Source organism: Rutilus rutilus (genome assembly GCF_951802725.1).
Source record: "Rutilus rutilus genome assembly, chromosome: 20".
NCBI classification, from domain to species: Eukaryota; Metazoa; Chordata; class Actinopteri; order Cypriniformes; family Leuciscidae; genus Rutilus; species Rutilus rutilus.
The window spans coordinates 4,419,609-4,447,134 of NC_140225.1; the positions used below are offsets into that span (position 1 = coordinate 4,419,609).

The 27,526-nt window shown below is 37.2% G+C and overlaps 2 protein-coding genes across 2 annotated transcripts in view; both read right to left on the reverse strand.

Annotated features, from left to right (window-relative positions):
* Positions 1 to 1,685: 1,685 nt before the first annotated feature.
* kop (askopos) lies at positions 1,686 to 12,616 on the reverse strand. The gene is made up of 5 exons (XM_084392303.1): positions 12,480 to 12,616; positions 11,312 to 12,125; positions 9,285 to 9,429; positions 7,598 to 7,697; positions 1,686 to 2,523 (listed from the first exon to the last, which is right to left on the reverse strand). The coding sequence occupies exons 2-5, from the start codon at positions 12,050 to 12,052 to the stop codon at positions 2,397 to 2,399; spliced, it is 1,113 nt and encodes a 370-aa protein (XP_084248429.1). The 5' UTR covers positions 12,053 to 12,125; positions 12,480 to 12,616; the 3' UTR covers positions 1,686 to 2,396.
* A 1,136-nt stretch (positions 12,617 to 13,752) lies between these two features.
* The window catches only part of ldlrap1b (low density lipoprotein receptor adaptor protein 1b), a 41,231-nt gene continuing 27,457 nt past the window's right edge, over positions 13,753 to 27,526 (reverse strand). The window contains exons 6-9 of the mRNA XM_084392204.1: positions 24,699 to 24,794; positions 21,685 to 21,797; positions 21,142 to 21,176; positions 13,753 to 14,926 (exon numbers count right to left, since the gene is read on the reverse strand). Of these exons, the coding sequence (XP_084248330.1) occupies positions 14,797 to 14,926; positions 21,142 to 21,176; positions 21,685 to 21,797; positions 24,699 to 24,794 (374 nt within the window). The 3' untranslated portion in view covers positions 13,753 to 14,796. The remainder of the gene's footprint in view (positions 14,927 to 21,141; positions 21,177 to 21,684; positions 21,798 to 24,698; positions 24,795 to 27,526) is intronic.

Genomic DNA, 27,526 nt, shown 5'->3' on the forward strand with positions numbered 1-27,526 from the left:
GTTATGCTAAAACCTGTTATCTAGAAAAAAAACTCCATCAATAACAAGTTTAAGCTGTTATCATTCACATCAACTGAACTGAAATTCCTTGTTTGCATGTTAACAGTTTTTATGCTAGCATGCTAGCAGGCTGAGTAATGGCAATTTAAAATGGCCAACCGTCAGGCCCTGTCACATTCCTGTGTGACACGGCCTTACAAATTAATGTTATTGTTCTTTTTTATTACATTTATTGCATATATTATGTATTTAACGCATGCAATAGTAAAATGAAGGCCCAGGTGCTTGATTTTTATACAACTGTGGCCATGCAAGTGATTGGAACACCTGAATTCAATTATTTGGAGGGCTGTCCCAATACTTTTTGGTAATATTATGTCCTTGGCTGAATTTTACCATAGTCTAATATTACATTAACATTCAAATTATAATAATAATTTAAAAAAGAAATGCCAATCAAAACTTAAATAAAGAACACAAAACATAACTTTTTCTGCATCATCAAAATCCATAAAGTCAGTCCTGTCACACAGGAAATTATGACAAAAGTGTACTATTTGAGGAAATATTAATTCATTAATCTCTTTAACTGTGTAGATGAAGGTGGGGGTATATATCCACTATGTTTTTGTAAAAATCACCTATGTAAAGGTAGTTATTTTACAACTATATGAGTGCCTGGTGGGTATTCTGTGATTTTGTGTACTACAGTTGACCGAGAAGTTACTTATATTTCTTAAAGGAATTATAAAACCATGTTAGATACAATCAGGGACATGTGATCAATAAGAAAATGCTATTTGTATCAAAGAAATTCATTAGGAAACCATTTTAACATATACAAATTTGTCTGTGACAGGGCCTGACATTTTAGGGGGGAAATGCATATAAAAATGTATTTTATTCAATCATAAAAACATGCTGAGATGGCATATGTGTTTCTCATAGTTTAACATGTCCTCCATATGACTCAACGTTCAGATTTAAGAAAAAAAATATTTTTTCCCCCAAGATTTTTTATAAGTGGAAATGTACGTTTCTGGTAGAATGTTCCAGATATGAATCTATTAAATTGACTAAGATAAATATGAATTTTGTGTGTATATATATATATATACACATACACAACTTAATAGAAAATAATTTTTAGATTTATAATATACATTTTTCAGTGTATAAATTGGGACTTCAAATGATTGTTGATGCCGGATGTGTTTTTCATGCCTTTTTCCCCAATGAATGCTGTATGGCATCTATAGATTAACTTGTTTGTAAAGGCAGACAGAAAACAAATGGGAACTGAAGTGATATTTTTGACATTCCCACACATTTTTTTTCTTTTATATTACGATCATTTTTACTTACGACATGTACAGGAAACGGAATATAAACTAAATAAAAAAAATAAAAGTTGTATTGCTAACAGTTCTGTTGATAAAAAGCTTGCATGACTGAGTTTTTAAAAATAAATGATAAACATTCAGAAATGTCTGACTTACAAAGTACCTTTAAGAACAAAAAGGACCAAAAATCGAAATAAATTTAAATGTCTGACTATCAGCATTGACTTATAGATAAGATTTATATTTTACATTTACCAGTGTTGATAGATTTGAATTGCGTGTGTAAAGCAGACCCTGCAAATGAGCAGGAATAATGCTAAGAGAGAGAGATAGAGACAAACAGACAAATAAAGTATTTTTTATTTTATTTTAAATGTATAAAGGTTATAAAACTGTAAGCAATGTAACAAATGAACAAAACCAATCGAAAGATCACAACATTCAGTCGAACATCATTGTTTCTCCAAGGAAGGACATTTTCCTGCTTACAAAATATAAAATCTTTTATCTATGTGCCCATTTATATGCATTTAATGCTAAAAAAAATGGAATTGCAATTCTTCACAGAAAAGCTAAAGAAATCTTTTCCCTCGACAAAGCAAAATGAATTATGTACAACCATATAACTGAATGTACTGTACAAGGGAGGGGAAAGGAAACGAAACAAACATTCAGCTTTAGTAAATTAGACAAATTTGTCTAGCTATTGTAACTAAAACTATATTACCTGTAAGTACCAAGGTGAATAAGCGCTGGTTGAGGTAAAGGACTAAACTCAACTGAGAATACAGATCATGCAAATTCACACACACACACACACACACTTATATCAATATATATAGATAATTAGCCCAACACCAGATGAAACGTGCAGTATAAACGCACACCACACACACAGTGAAATAACAAATAAACACACAAAAGCAGATCAGACTTCTCAGTGAGCAACTAACCAGCAGCATGAACCAATGATCCTCACCTTTGTAACAATGACAAAGAGCAAATATATGAAATGACAACAAATATATATAACAATAAAAACAAATAAATAACTCAGAGCATTGGGCTTCTGCGGAAAATGTCTGGCACATTAACAAAGCGTCGATAGGCGAGGTGGTTTCTTTTCTGCCACTCGTCAAGGGAGACTGATGAACCTTTGAGACGCGACTTGCGGAAATTCCTACAAACAAATGGAGAAAAAAAAAGGAAAAAAAAGCACACAACACAATGACTGAAGGAAGACTGTAGAATTGGGAAACTGCAGGTTTACCTACACCTAACTAAATATTCATAAGCAGAACTGTATATGCTGCTTTGATTTCTTTCTGTGAGACATCACCTGCGAGTCATTAGTCACGGATGGACAAATTCTAATCACCAAGTTTCCACACATTTCCATAATCCCTTGATTGTTTGAACTATTAACTCCTGTAATAAAAGTTTATTATTTTTGAGTTTTTCTGAAATTTCTATACATCACAGCCGCATTTTAATTCCTGACAAAAATGACATATGGCGCTTTATTGATTTCCTTTCAAATAGAACAGCCTCTGGTTGCACATTTTAGCAGTTTGAAGGCTCCCCCTAGTGGAGGGACTGCATTAATAGACAAAAACAAAATTAACTGAGGCTGGTCACTTAACATGTACTTTACATCAGATGGTCTCTTCCTGTCTAAGTGGGCACTTCTTGGCAAGAATATGTTGGTTAAAAAAAATCTGGCTACAAAGACTAAATCAAGAAGCTAAACATACGATCCTTAAGATTCAAACCAGGATTCAAAGTCACTTTAAAGAGATTTCTCACCCAAAAATTAAACTTCTGTCATTAATTACTCGCCCTCATGTCGGTCCAAACCCGGACTTTCGTTCATCTTCAGAGCACAAATGAAGATGTTTTTTGATGAAATTTTCTGTCCTTCCATTGACAGCTACACATCTACCACTTCGACACTTAAAGTTCATAAAGAGATTGTAAAACTAATCCATATGAATTGAGCGGTTTAGTCTAAATTTTCTGAAGAGACAAACAATTTATTTGCTAAAAAGATTGAATTTAGGTTTTTATTTCATCAACTCACACATCAGTTAAACAGAAGCTCAAAGGTTCACTTGATGTGCGAAAACCATTAAGATGAATTCTCGTGTTACGCATCACGTTTGAGCTTCAGCAAGAACCAATGAGGTTCATTCTTGTGTTACGCAGCACGTTTGAGCTTCAGCAAGAACCAATGAGGTTCATTCTCGTGTTAAGCATCACGTTTGAGCTTCTGCAAGAGCCAATGAGGTTCATTCTTGTGTTACGCAGCACGTTTGAGCTTCAGCAAGAGCCAATGAGGTTCATTCTCGTGTTACGCATCACGTTTGAGCTTCAGCAAGAGCCAATGAGGTTCATTCTCGTGTTAAGCATCACGTTTGAGCTTCTGCAAGAGCCAATGAGGTTCATTCTCGTGTTAAGCATCACGTTTGAGCTTCTGCAAGAGCCAATGAGGTTCATTCTCGTGTTACGCATCACGTTTGAGCTTCAGCAAGAGCCAATGAGGTTCATTCTCGTGTTACGCAGCACGTTTGAGCTTCAGCAAGAGCCAATGAGGTTCATTCTCGTGTTACGCAGCACGTTTAAGCTTCAGCAAGAGCCAATGAGGTTCATTCTCGTGTTACGCATCACGTTTGAGCTTCAGCAAGAGCCAATGAGGTTCATTCTCGTGTTACGCAGCACGTTTAAGCTTCAGCAAGAGCCAATGAGGTTCATTCTCGTGTTAAGCATCACGTTTGAGCTTCAGCAAGAGCCAATGAGGTTCATTCTCGTGTTACGCAGCACGTTTAAGCTTCAGCAAGAGCCAATGAGGTTCATTCTCGTGTTACGCAGCACGTTTAAGCTTCAGCAAGAGCCAATGAGGTTCATTCTCGTGTTACGCAGCACGTTTAAGCTTCAGCAAGAGCCAATGAGGTTCATTCTCGTTACGCAGCACGTTTGAGCTTCTGCAAGAGCCAATGAGGTTCATTCTCGTGTTACGCATCACGTTTGAGCTTCAGCAAGAACCAATGAGGTTCATTCTCGTGTTACGCATCACGTTTGAGCTTCTGCAAGAGCCAATGAGGTTCATTCTCGTGTTACGCATCACGTTTGAGCTTCAGCAAGAACCAATGAGGTTCATTCTCGTGTTACGCATCACGTTTGAGCTTCTGCAAGAACCAATGAGGTTCATTCTCGTGTTACGCAGCACGTTTGAGCTTCCGCAAGAACCAATGAGGTTCATTCTCGTGTTACGCAGCACGTTTAAGCTTCTGCAAGAACCAATGAGGTTCATTCTCGTGTTACGCAGCACGTTTGAGCTTCTGCAAGAACCAATGAGGTTCATTCTCGTGTTACGCAGCACGTTTGAGCTTCAGCAAGAGCCAATGAGGTTCATTCTCGTGTTACGCAGCACGTTTAAGCTTCAGCAAGAGCCAATGAGGTTCATTCTTGTGTTACGCATCACGTTTGAGCTTCAACAAGAGCCAATGAGGTTCATTCTCGTGTTACGCATCACGTTTGAGCTTCAGCAAGAACCAATGAGGTTCATTCTTGTGTTACGCATCACGTTTGAGCTTCTGCAAGAACCAATGAGGTTCATTCTCGTGTTACGCATCACGTTTGAGCTTCAGCAAGAGCCAATGAGGTTCATTCTCGTGTTACGCAGCACGTTTAAGCTTCAGCAAGAGCCAATGAGGTTCATTCTTGTGTTACGCATCACGTTTGAGCTTCAACAAGAGCCAATGAGGTTCATTCTCGTGTTACGCATCACGTTTGAGCTTCAGCAAGAACCAATGAGGTTCATTCTTGTGTTACGCATCACGTTTGAGCTTCTGCAAGAACCAATGAGGTTCATTCTCGTGTTACGCAGCACGTTTGAGCTTCAGCAAGAGCCAATGAGGTTCATTCTCGTGTTACGCATCACGTTTGAGCTTCTGCAAGAACCAATGAGGTTCATTCTCGTGTTACGCATCACGTTTGAGCTTCTGCAAGAACCAATGAGGTTCATTCTCGTGTTACGCAGCACGTTTGAGCTTCAGCAAGAGCCAATGAGGTTCATTCTCGTGTTACGCAGCACGTTTAAGCTTCAGCAAGAGCCAATGAGGTTCATTCTTGTGTTACGCATCACGTTTGAGCTTCAACAAGAGCCAATGAGGTTCATTCTCGTGTTACGCATCACGTTTGAGCTTCTGCAAGAACCAATGAGGTTCATTCTCGTGTTACGCAGCACGTTTGAGCTTCCGCAAGAACCAATGAGGTTCATTCTCGTGTTACGCATCACGTTTGAGCTTCTGCAAGAACCAATGAGGTTCATTCTCGTGTTACGCAGCACGTTTGAGCTTCAGCAAGAGCCAATGAGGTTCATTCTCGTGTTACGCAGCACGTTTAAGCTTCAGCAAGAGCCAATGAGGTTCATTCTTGTGTTACGCATCACGTTTGAGCTTCAACAAGAGCCAATGAGGTTCATTCTCGTGTTACGCATCACGTTTGAGCTTCTGCAAGAACCAATGAGGTTCATTCTCGTGTTACGCAGCACGTTTGAGCTTCCGCAAGAACCAATGAGGTTCATTCTCGTGTTACGCATCACGTTTGAGCTTCTGCAAGAGCCAATGAGGTTCATTCTTGTGTTACGCATCACGTTTGAGCTTCAACAAGAGCCAATGAGGTTCATTCTCGTGTTACGCATCACGTTTGAGCTTCTGCAAGAACCAATGAGGTTCATTCTCGTGTTACGCAGCACGTTTGAGCTTCAACAAGAGCCAATGAGGTTCATTCTCGTGTTACGCATCACGTTTGAGCTTCTGCAAGAACCAATGAGGTTCATTCTCGTGTTACGCAGCACGTTTGAGCTTCCGCAAGAACCAATGAGGTTCATTCTCGTGTTACGCATCACGTTTGAGCTTCTGCAAGAACCAATGAGGTTCATTCTCGTGTTACGCAGCACGTTTGAGCTTCAGCAAGAGCCAATGAGGTTCATTCTCGTGTTACGCAGCACGTTTAAGCTTCAGCAAGAGCCAATGAGGTTCATTCTTGTGTTACGCATCACGTTTGAGCTTCAACAAGAGCCAATGAGGTTCATTCTCGTGTTACGCATCACGTTTGAGCTTCAGCAAGAACCAATGAGGTTCATTCTTGTGTTACGCATCACGTTTGAGCTTCAGCAAGAGCCAATGAGGTTCATTCTCGTGTTACGCATCACGTTTGAGCTTCAGCAAAAACCAATGAGGTTCATTCTCGTGTTACGCATCACGTTTGAGCTTCAGCAAAAACCAATGAGGTTCATTCTCGTGTTACGCAGCACGTTTGAGCTTCAGCAAGAACCAATGAGGTTCATTCTCGTGTTACGCATCACGTTTGAGCTTCAGCAAGAACCAATGAGGTTCATTCTCGTGTTACACAGCACGTTTGAGTTTCTACAAGAACCAATGAGGTTCATTCTCGTGTTACGCAGCACGTTTGAGCTTCAGCAAGAACCAATTAAGCTTGTTCTCATGCGTCAAGCAGGTTCGGTTGAGCTTCTGTTTATATTCACTGCTCGATGTTTATATGTGAATAAAAGCCTAAATTCAATCTGTTCATCATATAAAGTGATTCGAGTCTCTTCAGAAAATTTGGACTAAACTCACATGGATTCGTTTTACGATCTCTTTGTGAACTTTTTTTTTTAAAGTGGTAGTTTTGTAGCTGTCAATGAAGGGACAGAAAGATCTTCATTTGTCTACAGAAGATGAACAAAAGTCTTACGGGTTTGGAACGATGAGAGGGTGAGTAATAACAAATTTTTTCATTTTTGGGTGAACTATCCCTTTAAAGTCAAGTTTAGCATTCTTTCATGTGATTTCTACATTTGTTAATACAGAATGTGAATCTATATTTGGTTGTACCCCCTCATAAAACGTCCAGACAGTATGATAACGGTGTAAAATGTGCTTAATTGTCATGAAAAATTTCTACATAAATAAATACGGAAATAAAGAAATATAAAAATATACGAATGAATAAATAAAAATATTTTAAAAAAAATAAGAATAAAAAGTAGTTATAAAAAGTAATAAAATAAATATAGAATTTTATTCGAAAAAAAATTCTCTTGTATTTGTTTTATCAAGTAATTTATTCCTTTCTTTATTTTCCTATTATTTCATTTATTTATTTTATTTCAAATTTAAAAAAGGCATAACATAACTTCTTTTGATTTTGGGGTGTAACATGTTCGTGACCGGTTTTGTGACATTTACCTGCGAGTGAGATCTGAAGGGTGTTGCCAGCGTGGGTCGTTCCTTCCAGTTTTCCGATTAGCAATGGAGTTCATCAAAGAATGAAGCTCAGTGATCGCACCTGCCAAACACACACGTCACAACACTAATCAGCAGCGTCCTTCATGTCACATTCACGTTTCTGCAGTGGAAAGCATGCTGCTGTAATACCAAAACACCTTCTCAACTTAGTCTGATATGAAGACAAGTGATCTTTAGTAGTCCGACTTCTCAAAGTGTGAACACAGACAACTTTTGTGAATCCTACAATTACCAGAAGTAAAAAGCTAAAGTTAAGCTACGTATAAACGAACTACAGCACGGTCGTATGACTTCAACGTCACCACCATTAAGCTTCCAAAAACTATTTCAATCTTTATTTAAAATTTTTGATCTTTAAAGTTTGAGTTAGAATAGTTTGCAAGAGTGTGAACTAGGACTGGGCGATAAAACGATAACGATAATTATCGCGATATAATTTCGCGATAAAACGATATCAAGAGTTCGATAATGTTTATGCGCCAAAAGCGGAACGAAACTCATTTGAACCGCTCGGCTCAAAGGCCAAACGGCAGCGCAGCGCGAGCTCACTAGAGCAGATGTGTTTACTCTGATCGCTCTCGGTCACGAGATCCAGTGAGTAGCGCTTGAATTCAGCGAAGAACACAATGTCTCAGTGATTTAAACCAGTTTAAAGGCAGATGAAACAGCGCTGACAAACAGGAGAAACACTGTGCACAGAGTATCGTTGCGATACTGTCTGAAGGCTTTTCCGTCTACAAATTCTCATCATTTACCATGGATTTACTGTAACGTTAGCCTAGTAATATTAACTGCACCATGAAATGTGGGATATACATATTGAATTGTATTATATTATTAATGTAGACAATGTATTAAAGGACTAATGGAATATAATTATAGCATTTAATAATGTAGCCTATTCAGGCTACTGTTTTTCATACAAATACCATAGAAACCATAAAGTTCAATTTTGCCATGATGGTGAGGTGCTGTAGGCTATGCCTGGTTTTATCTGTGGTTATCATGATCTAAATGCATGATACTGGATGACCAATGGTTAATTTTAATAAAACTCAAACAGTCAGAATATCACATTTTACCAAATAAAAATTAGCACATGCATTTTTCTATTAAGATATTTATTTTGTTAAGGAAGAATGACAAATGTTTGAATGTTCTACCTCAGATTTGTGAAATGTTCACCTGTTTGGCAAGTGTTTGTCATGATATGTTCTGACAATAAAGAGTAGTTTAAAACCACAATTAACGCTCTGGTTTCTACAATTTTCACTTAAGAGCAAACATTTGCCTTTAAACTTGAAAGAAATAAAGATTTGACATTTATCGTGATAATTATCTATATCGACTGATATAAAATAAATGATCATGGTAATTTTTTTGGGCCATATCGCCCAGCCCTAGTGTGAACACGACAATGCTGTCAACAAGTAACCACATACCTTATTTCATGCATTTAACAAAAAAAAAAAATCCATTCATTGACTTTGGGATGATGGAAACAAAATGCTAATGTGTCCAGGTTTTGGCCTACAAAAAAACATAACTCCTGCAGCACTCTATTACTTCTACAGGTTTGGTACAGTCCTGGAAAAACACAGATATGTATGATAGTAAAGCGTGATACCGTTTGCTGCTCCATTCTGCTCTTTCATGTGTCTCTTCACCGAGTCCACATATGTTCTCTTGTTTCTCTCCCACTCCTCTTCACTATACAACACCACTGGTTTGCAGGTGGTCTTCGTGTCTGGAACCACCACTTTAGATTTCACCTGCTCAGTGGGAAAAGTAGGAGAACACACTGCAGATGAGTAACATCTGTTCATGGCAATTCTGTCATTCTTTTATACACTCTGAAGATACTTTACGCAGCTCTTTCGCATACGGCGAGAGTTCATATTGACTAGAGATGGGCATGTGTCAGTATTCCCTTTCGAGTACTTGATTGCAACACTGACATGTTTATAGAACTAAACGGAATCAACACCGAACTAAATTGAGCTGAATAATTATACTATTGTCGTTTTAGAGTTGAAACTGTATTTATTTCATATATTGAAGATTTTTGCTCTATTAGTGTTATTTTCTTGTTTATTACTGTGAAGCTGCTTTGAAATAATCTGTATTGTATAAAGCACTATATACACTGTACATCAATGTGACTTGACTGAATATGAGTATGTATATTCATGAATGAGATTTGAGAGCTGAGGGAAAGACTGATTTAAATTTGGTCTGTTCCTCACATAAGGCTTCATAAGAATATGGTATATTTGGTAACACTTTACAATTATGTACTTTTAGTTAATGCATTAGATAACATTAACAATGAGCAATACAATTGTTACAGTATTTATTCATATTTTATATCATTAATTAATTAAAAAAAAACTGTTCATTGTTAGTTCATGTTAGCTCAGATCCATTAATATTGACAGAAAACGTTTGATTTTAATAATGCATTAGTAAATGTTGAAATTAAAACCAACAAAGTATTTTTCATTGCTAGTTCATGTTACTAATTTAACCGTATTAAGTGTTACCAAATACTGTTAAAGGATTAGTTCACCCTCAAAATGAAAATTTCCTAATAATTTACTCACCCCAATGCCATCCAAGATGTCCATGTCTTTCTTTCCTCAGTGGGAGAGAAATTATGTTTTTTGAGGAAAACATTTCTGGATTTTTCTTCTAACAATGGACTTCATTGGTTACCATCGTTTTTAAGTCCAAATCAATGCAGTTTTTAACGGTGTTTAAACGGGCTGTACGCGATCACAGCTGAAGAAGAGGTTATCTAGCGAAACGATAGGTCATTTTCAAATCAATTCAATAGTTTAATAGTTCGGATTGAGCTGATCAACAAACGGACAGGGAACTACGTCATCACGTTGAAAGGTCACGCCAGCAGAAGTACCGCCCCACTGTTTACAATGCGACTGTACGTAGGAGGATAGTTCAAATAGTATTGTTTGCTATTATATATATATATATATATATAGTAATAGTATTCAGTGAATATGAATAGTATATGAATAACATTTTGATGAATATGAATAGTAGTTCAAATAGTATTGCCGGCGTGACCTTTCAACGTGATGACATAGTTCCCTGTCCGTTTGTTGATCAGCTCAATCCGAACTATTGAAGGTAAAAAGTCTATAAATTATATATTTTTTTATAAAAATGACCTATCGTTTCGCTAGATAACAACCTCTTCTTCAGCTTTGATCGCGTACAGCCCGTTTAAACACTTCAAAGACTTTTGAAACTGCATTGATTTGGACTTAAAAACGATGGTAACCAATGAAGTCCATTGTTAGAAGAAAAATCCAGAAATGTTTTCCTCAAAAAACATAATTTCTCTCACACTGAGGAAAGAAAGACATGGACATCTTGGATGGCATTGGGGTGAGTAAATTATTAGGATGGGGGTGAACTAATCCTTTAAGGGTTTGTTTAGCTTTCCAGATGTTGCCAATATGAACTGTCTGTCATTGAAAAAAAGGCTGCTTTAAGATTGTTCAAAATATTCTCTTTTTATGTTCCATCACGGGCGAAATAAAAGCAAAGGTCTGAAACAACATCAGGGACAGTAAATAATGACAGAAACCAGTGGCAATGCTACAAATGTATAAAAGATGGAGCTCAAACCTGGACCTGAAGGGGCAGCGTGCTTTTAAACGTATCCAAGGCACGCACTTCATTTTGGCCTCTGTCCGATGCCCTCGGCTCTGCCTGCTGACTGACCGACAACAGCTCTTCTTCCTCTTTCAATGGGACAACTGATTCTGGGGGCGCGCTTTGAGACTTTGATTCATGAAGAGAGATAAAGTCGTTCTGCGAGACCTCCCTAATCGCACCCTCCCCAGTTCCCTGAGAGCCAACAAAAGAGACAGAACTGCAAGCATCGAAGTTCAGGAATGCACACAGTTTTATCTCAGCAGACGAAACCTCTCTGTCCCATTTCAGAACCGGTATCGGGGAGGGAAGACTCTCCCGGTCTCCATCTATATGGTTCTGTTTGTATTTGGACAGAGGGGTGGACACCACAGGGGACACAGATTGATTGACCTTTGACCGAGGTGGTGTGACGTTCTTTGTGACTGTTAGTGGCTGTAGAGGTGTGGATCCCTGCAATCCAGACAGGAAGGAACAATATCCAAGATCTCGGGAGCATGTTCTAGTGATGCGCTGCCTTTTTAGGGGGGTCTCGCAGACCTCATCAAGGCTTGAATCATCAAGGCGTCTCTTTTTTGCTCTGGATACATTATTTGAAATGTGTACTTGTATGTTGTAAACAGGGCTGTTGGCATTGCACTGCTGCTTAGAGCACACCAAATGTGAATATACTGATAATGGTTTTAAGTGAACAGGGGAATCTCCATTAAGCATGGTTATTATTCAAGATTGGAAGAGGAAGAAGTGCTGTCTGGTCAGTTTTATCAAAGCAGGAAAGTGCATGAACCTAAGAAAGAATAATGTTTATCATCAGTAGATTAGACGAATGTCCATTTTGACTTCATGGAGTCACAATTCAAATTCGTCGTTTTAATTCATATTTAATATTCCCTATTTATGCACACAAAGAAATGCATCACGTCAAATAGATGTTCATGACATTGACTCTAGTCTGAAACTAACTGGTTCAAAAATAGATTTGTGCACGAGAGACTTGAAAGCAACCGATCATCATTTTAAAAAAAAATGCTTTGGGCGAAACGTGTTATGCGTCCTATAGCACATGCTATAAGTTGTCAAAACACTCAAATATTACTTGAAAGTTAACTATTAAGTGTAGATTAGAACTTTAAAATTGTACCTGTCGATAGAGCTTCTGTTTTGGAAATTGTTATTTAGTCTGCCGTAGAGCTTCATCCATCATCAACGTGCAAAGAAACCGCGGTTGCACCTGATATTTATAACCTCTCAGCCGCACTTCGTCTTATGATTGGTTGGAAACCAGAGCATGTGATTTTTGAATTTTATTCATTTTCAAATTATTTCAAATAGTACATAAATATACATAAGTGAAGAAAATGTACCTTATAATATATATATGTATATATATATATATATATATATATATATATATATATATATATATATATATATATATATATATATATATATATATATATAAAATATAATCATCTGAATTTATTAATCCCCTGGTGAAAACGTGGAACTCGTGAATATTAATTGCGTAATGCGAGGGCCGGTCTAATGATTGACTAAAAGTATTCACTTTCACAATATTCAAAATAGTACACGTATATACATAATTAAAGATAATCAACCTTATAATGTATATATAAAATACAATAATCTGAATTTATTGTTCCTACTGGTTAAAACGTGGAACTCATGAATATTAATGACGTAACGCCAGGGTCGGTCAGTGATTGGCTGAAAGGCAGACGTTGGTAAGTGAACGCTTCGCTTGAAAGTGGGTTATAATTTTTTGAATTTTGCGTTCTATCCACTGATCTATATAGAATCAGTGGTTCTATCTAATGTGCTTTTTTATTTTTTTACATTAGTTGTGAAGTAATTGGTGCTCCATCAAATACAATGTTATGAATATTAATAAATGGCTCGTGAAAACTACGTGACGACACCCTATTTGAACTAATGGCCAACTTAATTAGGCACTGAATTGAAACCATTATTTAAAAAGAATTACTTGGGCTCATAACAGCACTGCGTTAGTCTCACCACTAGAGGGAGCTATTACGTCGAAACAGTAATCAACACAAAGCACTTTTATCACAGTTTTAATTCATGAACATCGAATGATTAATGCAAACAGAAACTAACACTGAGGTGTTATAATTTACCCTTATGAAGTCTAAATACAAAGACAAGCTTCAAAAGAACCGACTGCATTTTTCTCTCAATCAATCAAATCCACAGAGTTAAATACCAGTTTGTTGCTCATTTATGATGTTTATGTTTCAACATAAGCGAGTTGATGAGAAAATAATATATTGCTGTGCTTGTCATAAACAAATTCAGGTAAATTTTTTAGGCAGAGGGATACATGTAATGTTACAAAATTGGTGTTTCATTTAAAAAACAACAACAACAACATATAAATCAAATGTTGCTTTATTTAGACACTACCATGATGATAATACCATGATTTTTTTTTTTTTTCAAAGTTCTTATAATACCATGATATCACAGTCTGACACTTCCACAGTGTTGTATTGGATGGGTAGTACGGATAACCTAATTAAGAATAACAAATAGCAGGCATTTGTTTCAAAAGGCATAAGCATAAATTAAATGATGAGCTTTAGAAATAGACGCAGAGAGGAGTGCAAAAATACATTTTCATAGAAAAAGATAAAATTGTCTCATATAAATACCCTGCCTTCTCTTATTATGTATGCTGTAACGTTCGTTTAGTCGTTTTTTCATTAATCTTGTTTTTGTATGAGGGCAGACAACTTGCATACACAAAACCTTCACCACTTCAGAGCATTAAAAAAAAAACAATCCCACTCCACACAAACCTCAAACATGACATTTAATCTCAATTTATATTCTGACATTCGACTGCATAGAATCGCAAAGCTAGCCTCAGCAATCAAATCCATTAAAATAATAATAATAATAATAAATGACTGTAAAAAGTGATAAATTGAGTAAACCCGTTGTCTTAAAATTATTAAGCAAATAAACTTCATGCTTAATCAAAAAAAAATAAGTAATGTGGAATTGTCAAGTTCACATAACTTAATTTTTTCAATTAATCATTAAGTTTATTTACTTAATCATTTTAAGGCAATGGGTTTACTCAATTCAATTCAAGTAAGTAAACTGAACGCTTTTTACAGTGTTATTGTCATATACATACATTTTATATTCGTACACGTACATAAAAAAAAAGTAACTTATAGTAAGTAACAGAAAATATAAATGTACTTAAAATAATAAGGGGGAATTAAAAAATGTGTTTATACTGTATTGCTTTGGTCTGTGCTTTCGTTGAAGTTCAGTTTGCCAAACCGCATGTCAAACTGAAACGCGGTGTCAGTGACGGCCACCAGAGGGCGCCAGTGTGACGAGCTGCCGCGAGCTCGATCCCTTTGTTGACGCTTCATCAGCTCGTTCCTCTCGCGAAGCGTCGATCAGAATCCGAACGCGTCCTCGGCTTCGGCTTTGTCCCAGTTGCTAGGCGACAAGCACTCTTCAGGGTTGAAGTCCTGAGGGTTTACCCCAATGTCCAGCACCTGGGGGTTAGTGCGAGACTCAGCGAGTCTTGGGGGGGGGAAACACACAGACAGAACGCGTGAGAGACAGAAGCAAACCGAAAAACACAAGGCAGCAAACATCAGTAGCGGTGCACATCAGATCGTGTAAGGAGCTGTAGAGACTAGGGAAAACATATGCAAAACAGAAACAACACTTTAAATATGCATGGCACATTTCTCCCTGATCTGGAGTTGCTCGTTATTTAAAGAGCAAGATAAAATAACATTTAGCCTATTTGTAGTCTCGCATGTCATCATAAATAAGAATTTGTTAAACTAAGAATGTTAGTTTTCGTTGAAATTGAAATAAAGCTGAGATCAAAATATAAACATTAAATGAAAAACTTAAAGGGTTAACACAACATCTCATAAAGTCATAGCCTAATTGAAGTAATCCCATGTGACTCCAGTGGTTTAACCTCAATTTTATGAAGTGACGCGAGTGTAAAAAAAAAAAAAACATAATTTAGCGCTTTATTTACAAAATATTAAAGTCCCCATGAAATCAAAATTTAATTTTTTTGGCTTTTTGTATGAATATGATACTCTTCTAAGCTAGTGTTCTCCAAAACAATAACAAAATTCGCATTTAGAAGATATAAGCGTTCAAAACTTACAGTCTCTCACTTCCGCCAATATGGATCAACGATTTTGATGACGTCACTCTGCAATTCGGTTTTTCATCAGATTTTCTGTCCAATCAAATGCTCTCTATCTGAAGCTCCGCCTCTTACATTATAAATTGACGCTGAAGCTGCGGCTGAAATCGGTCCCTTGTTCACACAGTTACTATTTTCTACATTGATATTTTGTAAATAAAGAGGTAAAATATGTTCGTTTTTTCCCAAACAAAGTACTCGCGTCGCTTCATAAAATTAAAGTTAAACCACTGCAGTCACATGGATACTTTAAATACTGCCTTTCTGGGGCTAGTTGAAAGTGTTAGTTGCTTAGCTGTCAATGGAGGGACAGAAAGCTCTCAGATTTCATCAAAAATATGTGTTATGAAGATGAATGAAAGTCTTACGGGGTTGGAACGACATGAGGGTGAGTAATTAATGACAGAATTTAATTTTTTTGGGGGTGAGCTATCCCTTTAAACTTGAAAAAATAGAATTTTGAAAATTAGAAATGTTGCTTTGACAACTAACTGAATTAAAGTTTAATTTTAAATTGAAGTACTAAAATTACTAAACTTAAAACTCAAAATAAAATTAAAGCTAAATAAAAAAAAATATAAGGAAATCCCAAAAAATAAAAAATAATAAAGAATACTAAAAAAAGTATATAAATAATACTAAAATAATATGGTGTGAGGATAAATGCTTCATATTTAGGGTTGGGAATCATGAACAAGTTCTTATTGTTATTTTTATTTATGATTTAATAAGATGAGAAAGAAAGGCTGGGACACTGTGAAATAATAGAAAATAAATAGACGAAAGGTCCTTCTGATGTGTCGCCCACACAGAGACCAGTCTGGTTTGAGAACTGACTCTTTTATGAGTCTTTGTAATGAATCTGTCAAAAAGACTCAAATCAGTTCTCAGTTTGAATCAGTTAAAGATTCACACGTTCACAACAGAGTTTACTTCAAGTATGGAACAACTATAATTCTTTTAGAACATCAAGAATCGCTAATGGAATCATAAAGTGGAATTGGAATCGCAAACAGAATCGTTAGGGAATCGTTATGATTCCCATCCCTAGACAGAGGTCAAGAATATTTCACGGGTTGCACAAAATATGCCAGTTGTATTTTTGTTCTTTACTACCCTAAATATAGAGACTGTGAATGAATGTCACATCATGAGTAGTCAAACCTTCGAGGACCTGGAATGAAACTGGGCTGCGGAAAGTAACAAAAAAACAGGAACATGTCTTGGAATATCACTTCGGTAACTCTGTCACACAGCCTCAATGCACTTTAGTCAAGGTAGACGCCGTTTTAAAAATGTTTTCAAGTCTCAAGGCTGCATTTATTTGATCAGAAATGCAGTAAAAACAGTATTATTGTGAAATATTATTACAATTTCAAATAACTGTTTTCTATTGTAATACATTTTAAAATGTAATTTATTCCTGTGATGCAAAGCTGAATGTTCAGCATCATTACTCCAGTCTTCAGTGTCACATGATCCTTCAGAAATCAGTATAATATGATGATTTGCTTCTCATTAAACATTTCTGGTTATTATCAATGCTGAAAACAATTGTGCTGCTTCATATTTTTGTGCAAACCGTGATACTTTTTTATTTTTTAGAATTCTTCGAAGAACAGAAAGTCGAAAAGAACAAATAGATTATTTTTTTATACATTATAAATCTCTTATTGTCACTTTTGATCAATTTAATGCATCCCTGCTGAAAAAAATTATTATAATAATCGTACAAAATTAAAACTTTTGATTGTCAGTGTAGTTCTACTGATAAAATAAAACCATAAAGGTGATCAATAATGAGAGTAAGTTAATTTAAGAGTGAACTACTACTATACAGCGTCTACCCAGACTGAGGTCCATAGTAGCAGACTTTGTGAAAAGGCAGTGGCGGGAAAAAGACATCTGATCATAGGATGAAGTAGGAAAACATGAAGATGATATTTCTACAAATCTTGGCAAAGAACCCTGCCATGAAGTCATCAATATCCACAGAACAGGTGTTTGAGATGGACAGGGTTTTGAGCCATGAGGAGGAACATGCCTGACACGGAACAGATGGGAGAACTGGACTACTGTAGTGCACGGTCGTGGATGATGTGAAAGAGTGGATTGTGACGGATGAGGACTACAGCTCAGGCCAATTACTTTTTTTACCTGTGTTGGACTCAAAAATATCCAGACTGCGGCTGAGGGGGAATAAACAACATCAGTGTGAGAAAACAGAGACTCCATGTGAGCGGCATTATTAGTCAGCATGTCTTGCGGCTTAGTTTGCTGTCGTCTACATAATACATTAGAACTTCCACATTTTGATACTTTGATAAAAAAAAAAATTCTTTAAATCGGCATGAAACAGAAGTTGTGAAAGTCTTTTCTTCCCTATCGTGACGCATTTTCTATTGAAATGGGTTCTCGGACAAGAAAAATGTGGGACGGGACTTGATTTTGTCCATGGGAAGTTAGTTGCATGGTTGTGGTTTGCTATTGGTGGATCTCATGTGAGTGACAGGTTGCCCCGCCCTCACGCCAGTAAACGCATCATCAGAGAAGAGAAGAGATGTCGCTGCAAGAGGGAGGGGGAGTTATTTTGATTAAAGATATAAATAATACAATAATGATGTACATGGATAAATTATTCATAATAAATATTCCATTAAAAAAAGGAATTGTCCATTTTGATTTTAAACGTCCTAGACCTCCTGATGGAGATTATTGAGCAGCCAGTCAAGTCAAAGGTTACTGCCGGGCAAATGTTGAGGAATTGAGGTCAGAGTTACAGCGAACTGAAGTTGACCTCTCGATCATAAAGATAAACGACTGGAAGTGGTGTTTGACTCACACTTAGGGTTAAAGATTTGAACAAACTCCCAAACATTTTGGCGAATAACCGGTGTTGTTATTGTTAACTAAAACTATTTTTAAAAAGTTCAGCAAAACAATATATAAATATTAGATGAAAAACTTTAGAAACTAACTGACACAATTAAGTTGAAGTACTAAAATGACTAAAATAAAAATAAATAAAAGCTAAATAGAAATATTTAAACGCTAATCGAACTGACAAAATACTATCCACTCAAGGTTTTCTTATTTAAATATGTAGTAAATAACAAATAATAGTGTATTCACAATCTTAAAATATACAGCACTATCTACTTTACTTAACCTCAACACTGCAAATAATGCGACTTTAAAGTTAGTTTCTTTATATTGGGTCAAGAGGTCAAGCTGACATTTAGATCTTCTATTGGTCAGATGTAGTCGTTACATTTTTATTTTTGCATCAAGCATACAGTGATGTACATAAATGGCCAATTATGACCATAATATCTCTCAGCCCACTGTGTTTTGGATGATAAACCATCAGAAAATGCTAAAACAGCTTTGGGTTTTGATGAAGAGCACTTCAATCGTCTTTAATCAGAGATTTTCTCTATCCTCAATTCGTCCTTGATTGGAAAAGTTCTCGCATGTCAGAGATCTACAGCTTCTCTCCTCACACTTACAGGGTGAAAGCATGTTAAATGGAGATTAACGAAGTACTGAGTTTGATTAAAAGCCAACGCTTTTAATTACTGCACACGACAAATAATCAGCGGCGATGGACTGAACCCCCGCTGCTGTAAAAACAGCTCATCTCATGTCGGCTAATCTCTCGGGAACGGCACTCTGTGTGTCTGGATGAATAATGACCATCATTACAAATCATTAAACAGCTGTTGTTTGGTTTGCAGAATAAAATGACTGTTAATTAGTGTCATTACGATGTCACAGTATGCAAATAATAGTCATTCAAAACATGACCTAATCATTTACCATCACAACTGTATGTATGGTTTGTGTACAGTATATAGGCAAGCAGGAACTTGCCTATTATCCCAATAAAAATCATATTCTCCTAAAGGGCTCATATTATGAGGGATCCAATTTTCCTTAATATTTTTAAATTAATGCTGAAGTTTGTAATTTTCCAGCTTTAAAATACAATCTTATGTCTGAGCTTAATGTGTAGAGACGGTTGCAAGTAAACGACTTGTATCATGTGGCAATATTAAAGCATATGTCAAATTCATAGCTCCATAAAAAAAGGCTGGTTGAGTAAAAACGGTTAAAATTGTACATTTTGTTAAAGGTTTAGATTGTGTACCATTCGCCATTATCATCTTTAACGCAGCTCTTAACATGGCTGAGAAACACCACCCTGAACTTGGCAGACGATGCAATATGGCTCATTCTATATTATGCCATATGCAAAGTTCAAGGGTCCATAAAAAAGACGTATAGAGTTAAAAGTGTTTAAGATTTTGATTTTTGTATAGTGTGTTAGACTGTGTATCATCTCCTATTGTTATATTTAGTTCCACCTTTAACATGGCAGAGAAAGGCCACCCCAAATTGGGCAGAGGATGCAGAATGATGGCTTGTTCTGTATTATGTCACATGTTCGAGCGTCCATAAAAAAGATTGATAGAGTAAAAAAATGTTTCAAACTTTGGATTTCATTAGAGACTTTGACTGATTATCATCCCCAATTATCAGATTTGATACAAACATAAGCAAGGCTGCCTCGAATTTGGCAGAGGGCGCAATATGATTGTTCATTCTGTATTATTCCCATGTCCATAAAAAAGATAGATATTTTGATTCAGTATTTATTTGCTTCTAATGAATAAGCTCAGCAAAGAACTGTTATTAATTTAAAAGAAAATGTCAAACATGGATTTTCTGAAACTCAAGCATTTAAAGCTGTAACTTTTTTGGGTTAAAAATGATCCCAAATAAATTTGAGCAAGTACATAACCAGCCAGTGTTCAAAACTATCTGCTTGCCTTAGCTCGATTCAAAACGGTAAGCTTGTAATAATGTTTTTAATTCCAGTTGTACTGGTGGATTTCCACATCCTCCTCAAAACATTGGATTCGTCCGCTCTGTGCCGTGCCGAGGCACAACCCTCGTAAAGTTGATAATTCAGTGAATAACTGCAATTGCAGATTTCTAGCAGAGATGGCGACAAAAAGGAAAAACTACGGACTGCAGCTTTAACTGTGGCATTCCACTTTTCAGGAACAGCATTGAGGCGTCAACCAGTGAAAGTCTATTGAGAACTTGTTACACAGATTTTTGCACCTCTGTGTCAACTCAAGATGTCTTCTTCTTTTCTATGAAACACAGAAACTGTGAGTGGAGCGTACAATATTCTGGATTATGTAACCAGTGAAAGTCTATTGAGAACTTGTTACACAGATTTTTGCACCTCTGTGTCGACTCAAGATGTCTTTTTCTTTTCTATAAATCACAGGAACTGTGAGTGGAGCGTAAAATATTCTGGATTATGTAAGGCCAACCAAAAAGAGTTTATTCTCCGAGCTGATCACGCCCATCGCAAATACCGCTGTGGTCACATAATGGAGCGCAAGGAATAGTTGTGCCCTATACTCCACATCTGTGCTACAGTTACGGTAAGCTCCATAAAATTCGCTGTGTAGGGTGTTATGGTGTAAAAGTGCAGTTTGGTATATCAGTTACATTGAGAGATTATTTCAGATATGATTTTACTAACCTTGAGAAAGCCTCATCTAGACCATCCTCAAGTTCCTGCAAAAGACAGAGATGAATAAGTTCTCATTACTACAGCCAAAACTAATGTGCTGTTGAATATGTATAGATATAAATATTGCTGTATAAATATTAATATAAATTCGATTGTAAATAACTGATTAATTTTATAATTAAAACATTGGAATGTAAACGACATTATTGTAGACGCTTTAATAATTAAAATAATTAATTAATAGCAGTGAGTTGTGGTTGTTTTCTCTACAGTACCAGGTCTATTATGGATAAAGATTTTAATTCAGTCTAATTATTATTAATGAATTATTCAAGTCAGTTTGTGAAGTACCTTTGCTTTTGGATAATCTCGCACATGTATATGTATGACATGTATGCAGACGGTTGTGTGTGTGTGTGTGTGTGTGTGTGTGTGTGTGTGTGTGTGTGTGTGTGTGTGTGTGTGTGTGTGTGTGTGTGTGTGTGTGTGAGTATATATATGTGTGTGTGTGTGTGTGTGTGTGTGTGTGTGTGTGTGTGTGTGTGTTCTTACCCATACAGTGTTGTTGTTCTCTGTGCTGAGGTTCGGTACAGGGTGTGTGGCGTCTTTTCCTGAGTGATCTTTTTCTCCACATTCAAAGTCCAGTAGATCCCCAGTGGCCACTTCTACACACACAATAAAAATAATGATAATGACAAAATAAATAGAAAAATAAAACTAAATACTGTAAGTAAAAACAAACAAATAAATAAATGCAAAAAATAAATGTATTGGATCCAAATATTGTGAAATATCATTACGATTTCAAATAACTGTTTTCAACTTAAAATACATAAAAACAAATCTAATTTATTCCTGTGATGCAAAGCTGATTTTTCAGCAGCCATTACTCTGTGCAATAGGATGGATGGATGGATGGATGGATGGATGGATGGATGGAGGGACGGATGGAGGGACGGATGGATGAAGGGACGGATGTATGGATGGATGAATTGATGGATGGATGAATTGATGGATGGATGGAGGGAGGGAGGGATGGATGGAGGGAGGGATGGATGGATGGAGGGAGGGAGGGATGGATGGATGAAGGGACGGATGTATGGAGGGATGGATGGAGGGATGGATGGATGAAGGGACGGATGTATGGAGGGATGGATGGATGAAGGGACGGATGTATGGAGGGATAGATGGATGGATGAAGGGACGGATGTATGGAGGGATGGATGGATGGATGGACGGAGGGAGGGAGGGAGGGATGAATTGATGGATGGATGGATGGATGGATGGAGGGAGGGAGGGATGAATTGATGGATGGATGGATGGAGGGATAGATGGATGGAGGGATGGATGGATGGAGGGATAGATGGATGGATGGATGGATGGATGGATGGATGGATGGATGGATGGATGGAGGGATGGATGGATGGATGGGGTTCCTAATTCTGATTGAAGCTGTTGACAAAGGACTCTGTTATGACTCAGCCTACAGTTAGGCTAATGAACTATGTAACTTGGCAGATTTATTTATTAATTTAATTGCACTTAATACAGGCTCAGACCTTCTGGAGCAACACGAGGTGATCAGACACAATGGTTATAAATCAACCTTTGAACGGTATATTTTCACATCTCCACACCTGCAGGGATCATGCAGATCTGTGCATGTAGAGAATGAATCAACGCTCAACATCAAGCCATGACACGCTTCACAGACTCAAACAAAAGCACATCACATCACCTCCCTATCCTGAGCCATTAAACGTGTCCATCTCGGTCCTGGTCTCATATTTCATGAGCAGAGATCAGCCGCTGTGTGTGTGTGTGTGTGTGTAGGCTAAAAGAATCATGTTTCTGATATATCTGATGGGATTTACGAACACACAGTCCTTTATTCATGCACACACACGTCTGTCTCACGCACACGGATCACTGGGCCTCAAGGGTTCATTCGTTCACTGAACTCTGCCGTCCAAGATTATTTCTGTAACCTGGCAACCTGAGAATCATCCAGGGTCCTCTGGCACCCTTACAAAAGAGTACCATGGTCCAGTGATGGTGTCAGATGATAATACCGGGGTCTTTAAGTAGTACTGTTAATGACTTAAAACGACTTAAAGGGATGGTTCGGAGTAAAATCAACCTAGGGTCCTTTGCACCATGACCTCGAGCCAAACACCCCCCAGAGGCCTTTTTTCCCTTGGTTGAACATTATTAAAGTTAGAGCTTATTTAGAGATATCAGCCGAATGGGTTAGTGCAGGCGCTAATGGATCCAAGGTTGTATCTCGTAAATTGCCCCACTAATAATGCCCAGAATAGTACAAATAGGTTCTGTACTCATAAAACGAGGCATTGGAAAGTTTGTAAGTACATCAGGAGTTTATTTAAATAACACTTGCCTGACGGCTAATGCTACCGCTAACCCGGACATCGACGTCACTTCTGTGATTTGGGAAAAGCCCGTAAACGTCCTGGCAGAAAGCGATGCGTAAGGATGTAGTGTAACAACAAATTATTATTTTTTCTGAAGTGTTGACAACTTAGTGTTAACTAATAACTGTTGCAAGCTGGTACTACCAACAAAATATTAGTGCATTCCTGGAACTGGGCGTCGTTACACTACATCCTCATGCATCGCTTTCTGCCAGGACTTTTACGGGCTTTCCCCAAATCACGAAAGTGACGTCGGTGTCCGGGTTAGCGGTAGCATTAGCCATCAGGCAGGTGTTATTTAAATAAACTCCTGATGTACTTACAAACTTTCCAATGCCTCGTTTTATGATCACAGAACCTATTTATACTATTCTGGGCATTATTAGTGGGGTAATTTACGAGATACATCCTTGGATCCATTAGCGCCTGCACTAAGCCATCCGGCTGATATCTCGAAATAAGCTCTAACTTTAATAATGTTCAGCCAAGGGAAAAAAGGCCTCTGGGGGGGTGTTTGGCTCGAGGTCATGGTGCAAAGGACCCTAGGTTGATTTTACTCCAAACCATCCCTTTAATATATAACAGTATCAAGAATTGCTTCTAGAACAAGCTATCCATATCTGATCACATCAACAGAGAATACACTACCACTCAAAAGTTATGTTTGTGAAAGAAGTCTCTTTGCTCACCAAGGCTGCATTTATTTGAAAAGAAAATACGGTAAAAACTGTAATATTGTGAAATATTATTACATTTTCAGGGCTCTAGACTGCGACCCTTTTTCGTGCAAAAAAAATGTAAGGAAAATTAATACTATGGTATTATCATCATGTTTCCAGTGATAACTATTTGTCTCTCCACACTGAAAGTGAGAATACTGTGTGACACAACACAATCAGAGCCAGTAAGAACACATTTGATATTTACCACCGTTATGTCGAGTGGGATTTTAAACCAATGAGATTCTACTGTGGGCGGAGCTACAGAGCACAACACCATAGAAATTGAACAGAAATTAGAGACAAATTGCCCTGTTGATTGACACATTTAATGGCCGATTAGGAAACAAAGCGTAGATTTACATAGCTCTCTCTCTCTGTGCTGTGTTGTGTGTGTGTGCGCGTGTGTGTTCACCTCCTCCTTTCGTGCTGGCCAGACTGGCTGAACTCTCGCACTGAGAGCTGCTGGCCGCCTCTCCATCTGATCCACATTTCACCTGCTTCTCTTTCTCTGAAAACAAAGCAGAAATGTCAAGCTTGAGTTATTGTTAACATACTTACATTAAACATTCAGTTCCGTATTTGCTTTTAAATTGCTTTTTTATCAGTCTTTTTGTTTATCATCTGGTAATTTAAACTATTTATGACATGAAACAGTTAGATGAGGTTGTCAAATGCAATAAATAAATAAATAAATATATCCCCCAAGAAATAATATTCATGATTTAAAAATTCACTAAATAACTAAATAAATTATTTTACATCATTTTTATCTTAAAACTTTGATTCATATGCTTTCATATATAATTCATATTTAAAAGTTTGTTAAATATGTATTAATTAAAGTTAAAAAAAGAATGAGGTCAGTGAGCATAAATGTGCATCAGGTCCAGGAGAAACCAGACCTAAATGTACATTTAAATAATGAACACATGTAGCACTAAACTGTGCGGTGGACTTGATCTCCGCCTGAATGAAATGGAAATGGAAATGAAACATCCTAAATCACTATCAACGCCCTTCATGAGGAACTGTACATAGCGTCTATATAGTAGAGCTCTACAGAGGGAAGTCATGTTCTCAGATCTTCTTCCTGCAGTATCATAATGGTGTTTTTGGTACTTCTCTGTGTGGTTACCACAGTCATAGATATCATATAATAAAGGCTAGATGTCTCGTCCGCGCTGCTGGCCAATGGAGGTCGACGTCCGCACACGGCGGCCATCTTACCACAGGCAGCTCGCTCACTCGTAACATGGTGCATGTACTTTTAAATAACCATAACTTGCTCAATTTTCAACTGATTTTCAAACGGTTTGGTTTGTTATAAACGTCAGAGATAATAATTATAACAATGGACTTCCATATGAAAGAATTATAGCCACGTTAATAACGTTTGTAAGAAACCAAACCATTTGTAAATCCGTCAAGATTTCAGCGAGATAAGAGGATTTGTGTGCGTGCTGCTCACTTACCTTAATTCACAGCTTCCCTGTGGTAAGATGGCAGCCGGTGATGCCGGAAGTGACTCCGCCGTAAGACATCTAGCCTTTATTATATGATATCTATGACCACAGTGATAAAGCATCACAATAAAGGTGTTTTAATTCACTTCTGAAGCTCCAAAGTGGGTGACCGGGATGACCAATTTATGTCCATATTTCAGCTCAAATTTTCAGATTTACATGTATAACTAAACTGATAAATATTAATTTCTCTCATCACATGCATCACTTTTGAATTAAAAATTAAACATACCATGATGCACAGGCACCATCCTTTCCAGGACCATAAACACTCACTACGCAAATGTGTGTGTGTCACTTGTTTATATTTTAGGCCCTGCAGTAAAACGCATTGAGACGGAGGAAGAGATCTGAGATCGGGTTTGAGTTCTGCCAGATGATCAGATCCTGCAGCGAACCGTCAGGTGCAGAGAGATGAAATGAATAAATCTCTACAGGCCTCAGGATACACACACACTCACACACACACACACACACACACACACACACACACACACACACACACACACACACACACAGAGGCATGTTCAAACATGCAGTAAATTGCATACATGTTCTGCTGATCTGTACAACAGGAGCTGCTCTACTCTCCCTGCACTAAAATCTCTTTCTTGTCCTCCATCCCTGCAGGAAATAAATACAGAAATATACAGTTCCTTAAAAACTCTAAAAGTCATAAATAAACACACTCACAGGGCAGAGGCAATATTGCTCAGAAACTACTTTAAAAGGGTTTTTGTTGTTGTTGTTGCCAATTAAAATCGAAATATATGACGCAAGAAGTAAACAGTAAAAATCTAGTTTGAAATATGAAATGCATGTTTTCCAGACATTTTCCTGCTAAAAAAAAGATTTAATATAAAAAAGATTTCATATATTTTTTTATATTTGCAATTAAAGCAGGGACACATTTAAAAGCAGGGAAATATTGAAAAAATATTTCATTTTTTTTTAAATACTTGCAATTAAAGCAGGGACACACTTAACGACAAGCTGAAACATTCTAATGCTGAACTGAAAACACTTACAGACCGTTTCCAACGACTGAACGCAACGGTCTCTGACTCGGTGTGTTTGGGAATGATCAGTCGTAAGTGTCAAATTACATTCATAATCGGCCTTACAGTCGTTAAACGTGTCCCCAGTTTAAGTTGCAATTGATGCATGGAAATAAATTAAACCTGCTAACTTTTACTTGCGCTATTAAAACATGTAAGGACCTATAAGGCTTTTTTTTTACGTTCAACTTTCTTTAGTGTGTAATGTTGCTGTTTTAGTTTGAAAAAGCTCTGCAAAACACAAAGTCCCTCCAGCAGGAGTTCTTCTCTATATCAGTGTCACTGTTTCTGAACTCCCTGAAAAGCCTCCATTGTAGTCTTGAGTTTTCTTCCGGAAACGTCACAATATTCCTCATTTAAATAATTCCCAAACGCAAAATAAAGAGGCAAGGGCTAGTTGAGTTAGTTAGTAGTGTGTTAAAACACGTGGTTATGGTGAGGGGGGTGACATTTCCCAAATACTCAAAGCATTTGACCAATCACAACACACTGGTCCAGCCGACCAATCAGAGCACATTGTGCTTTTCAGAAGGAGGGGCTTCATAGAGACAGGAACTAAACAGAGCGTTACTGACAGACTGGGAAGAGAGGAGCTGCAAAATATGTGAAAAAATAATGCGTTTTGAACATTCAAGACTTCTTAAAAGGAAGTCAAAGGA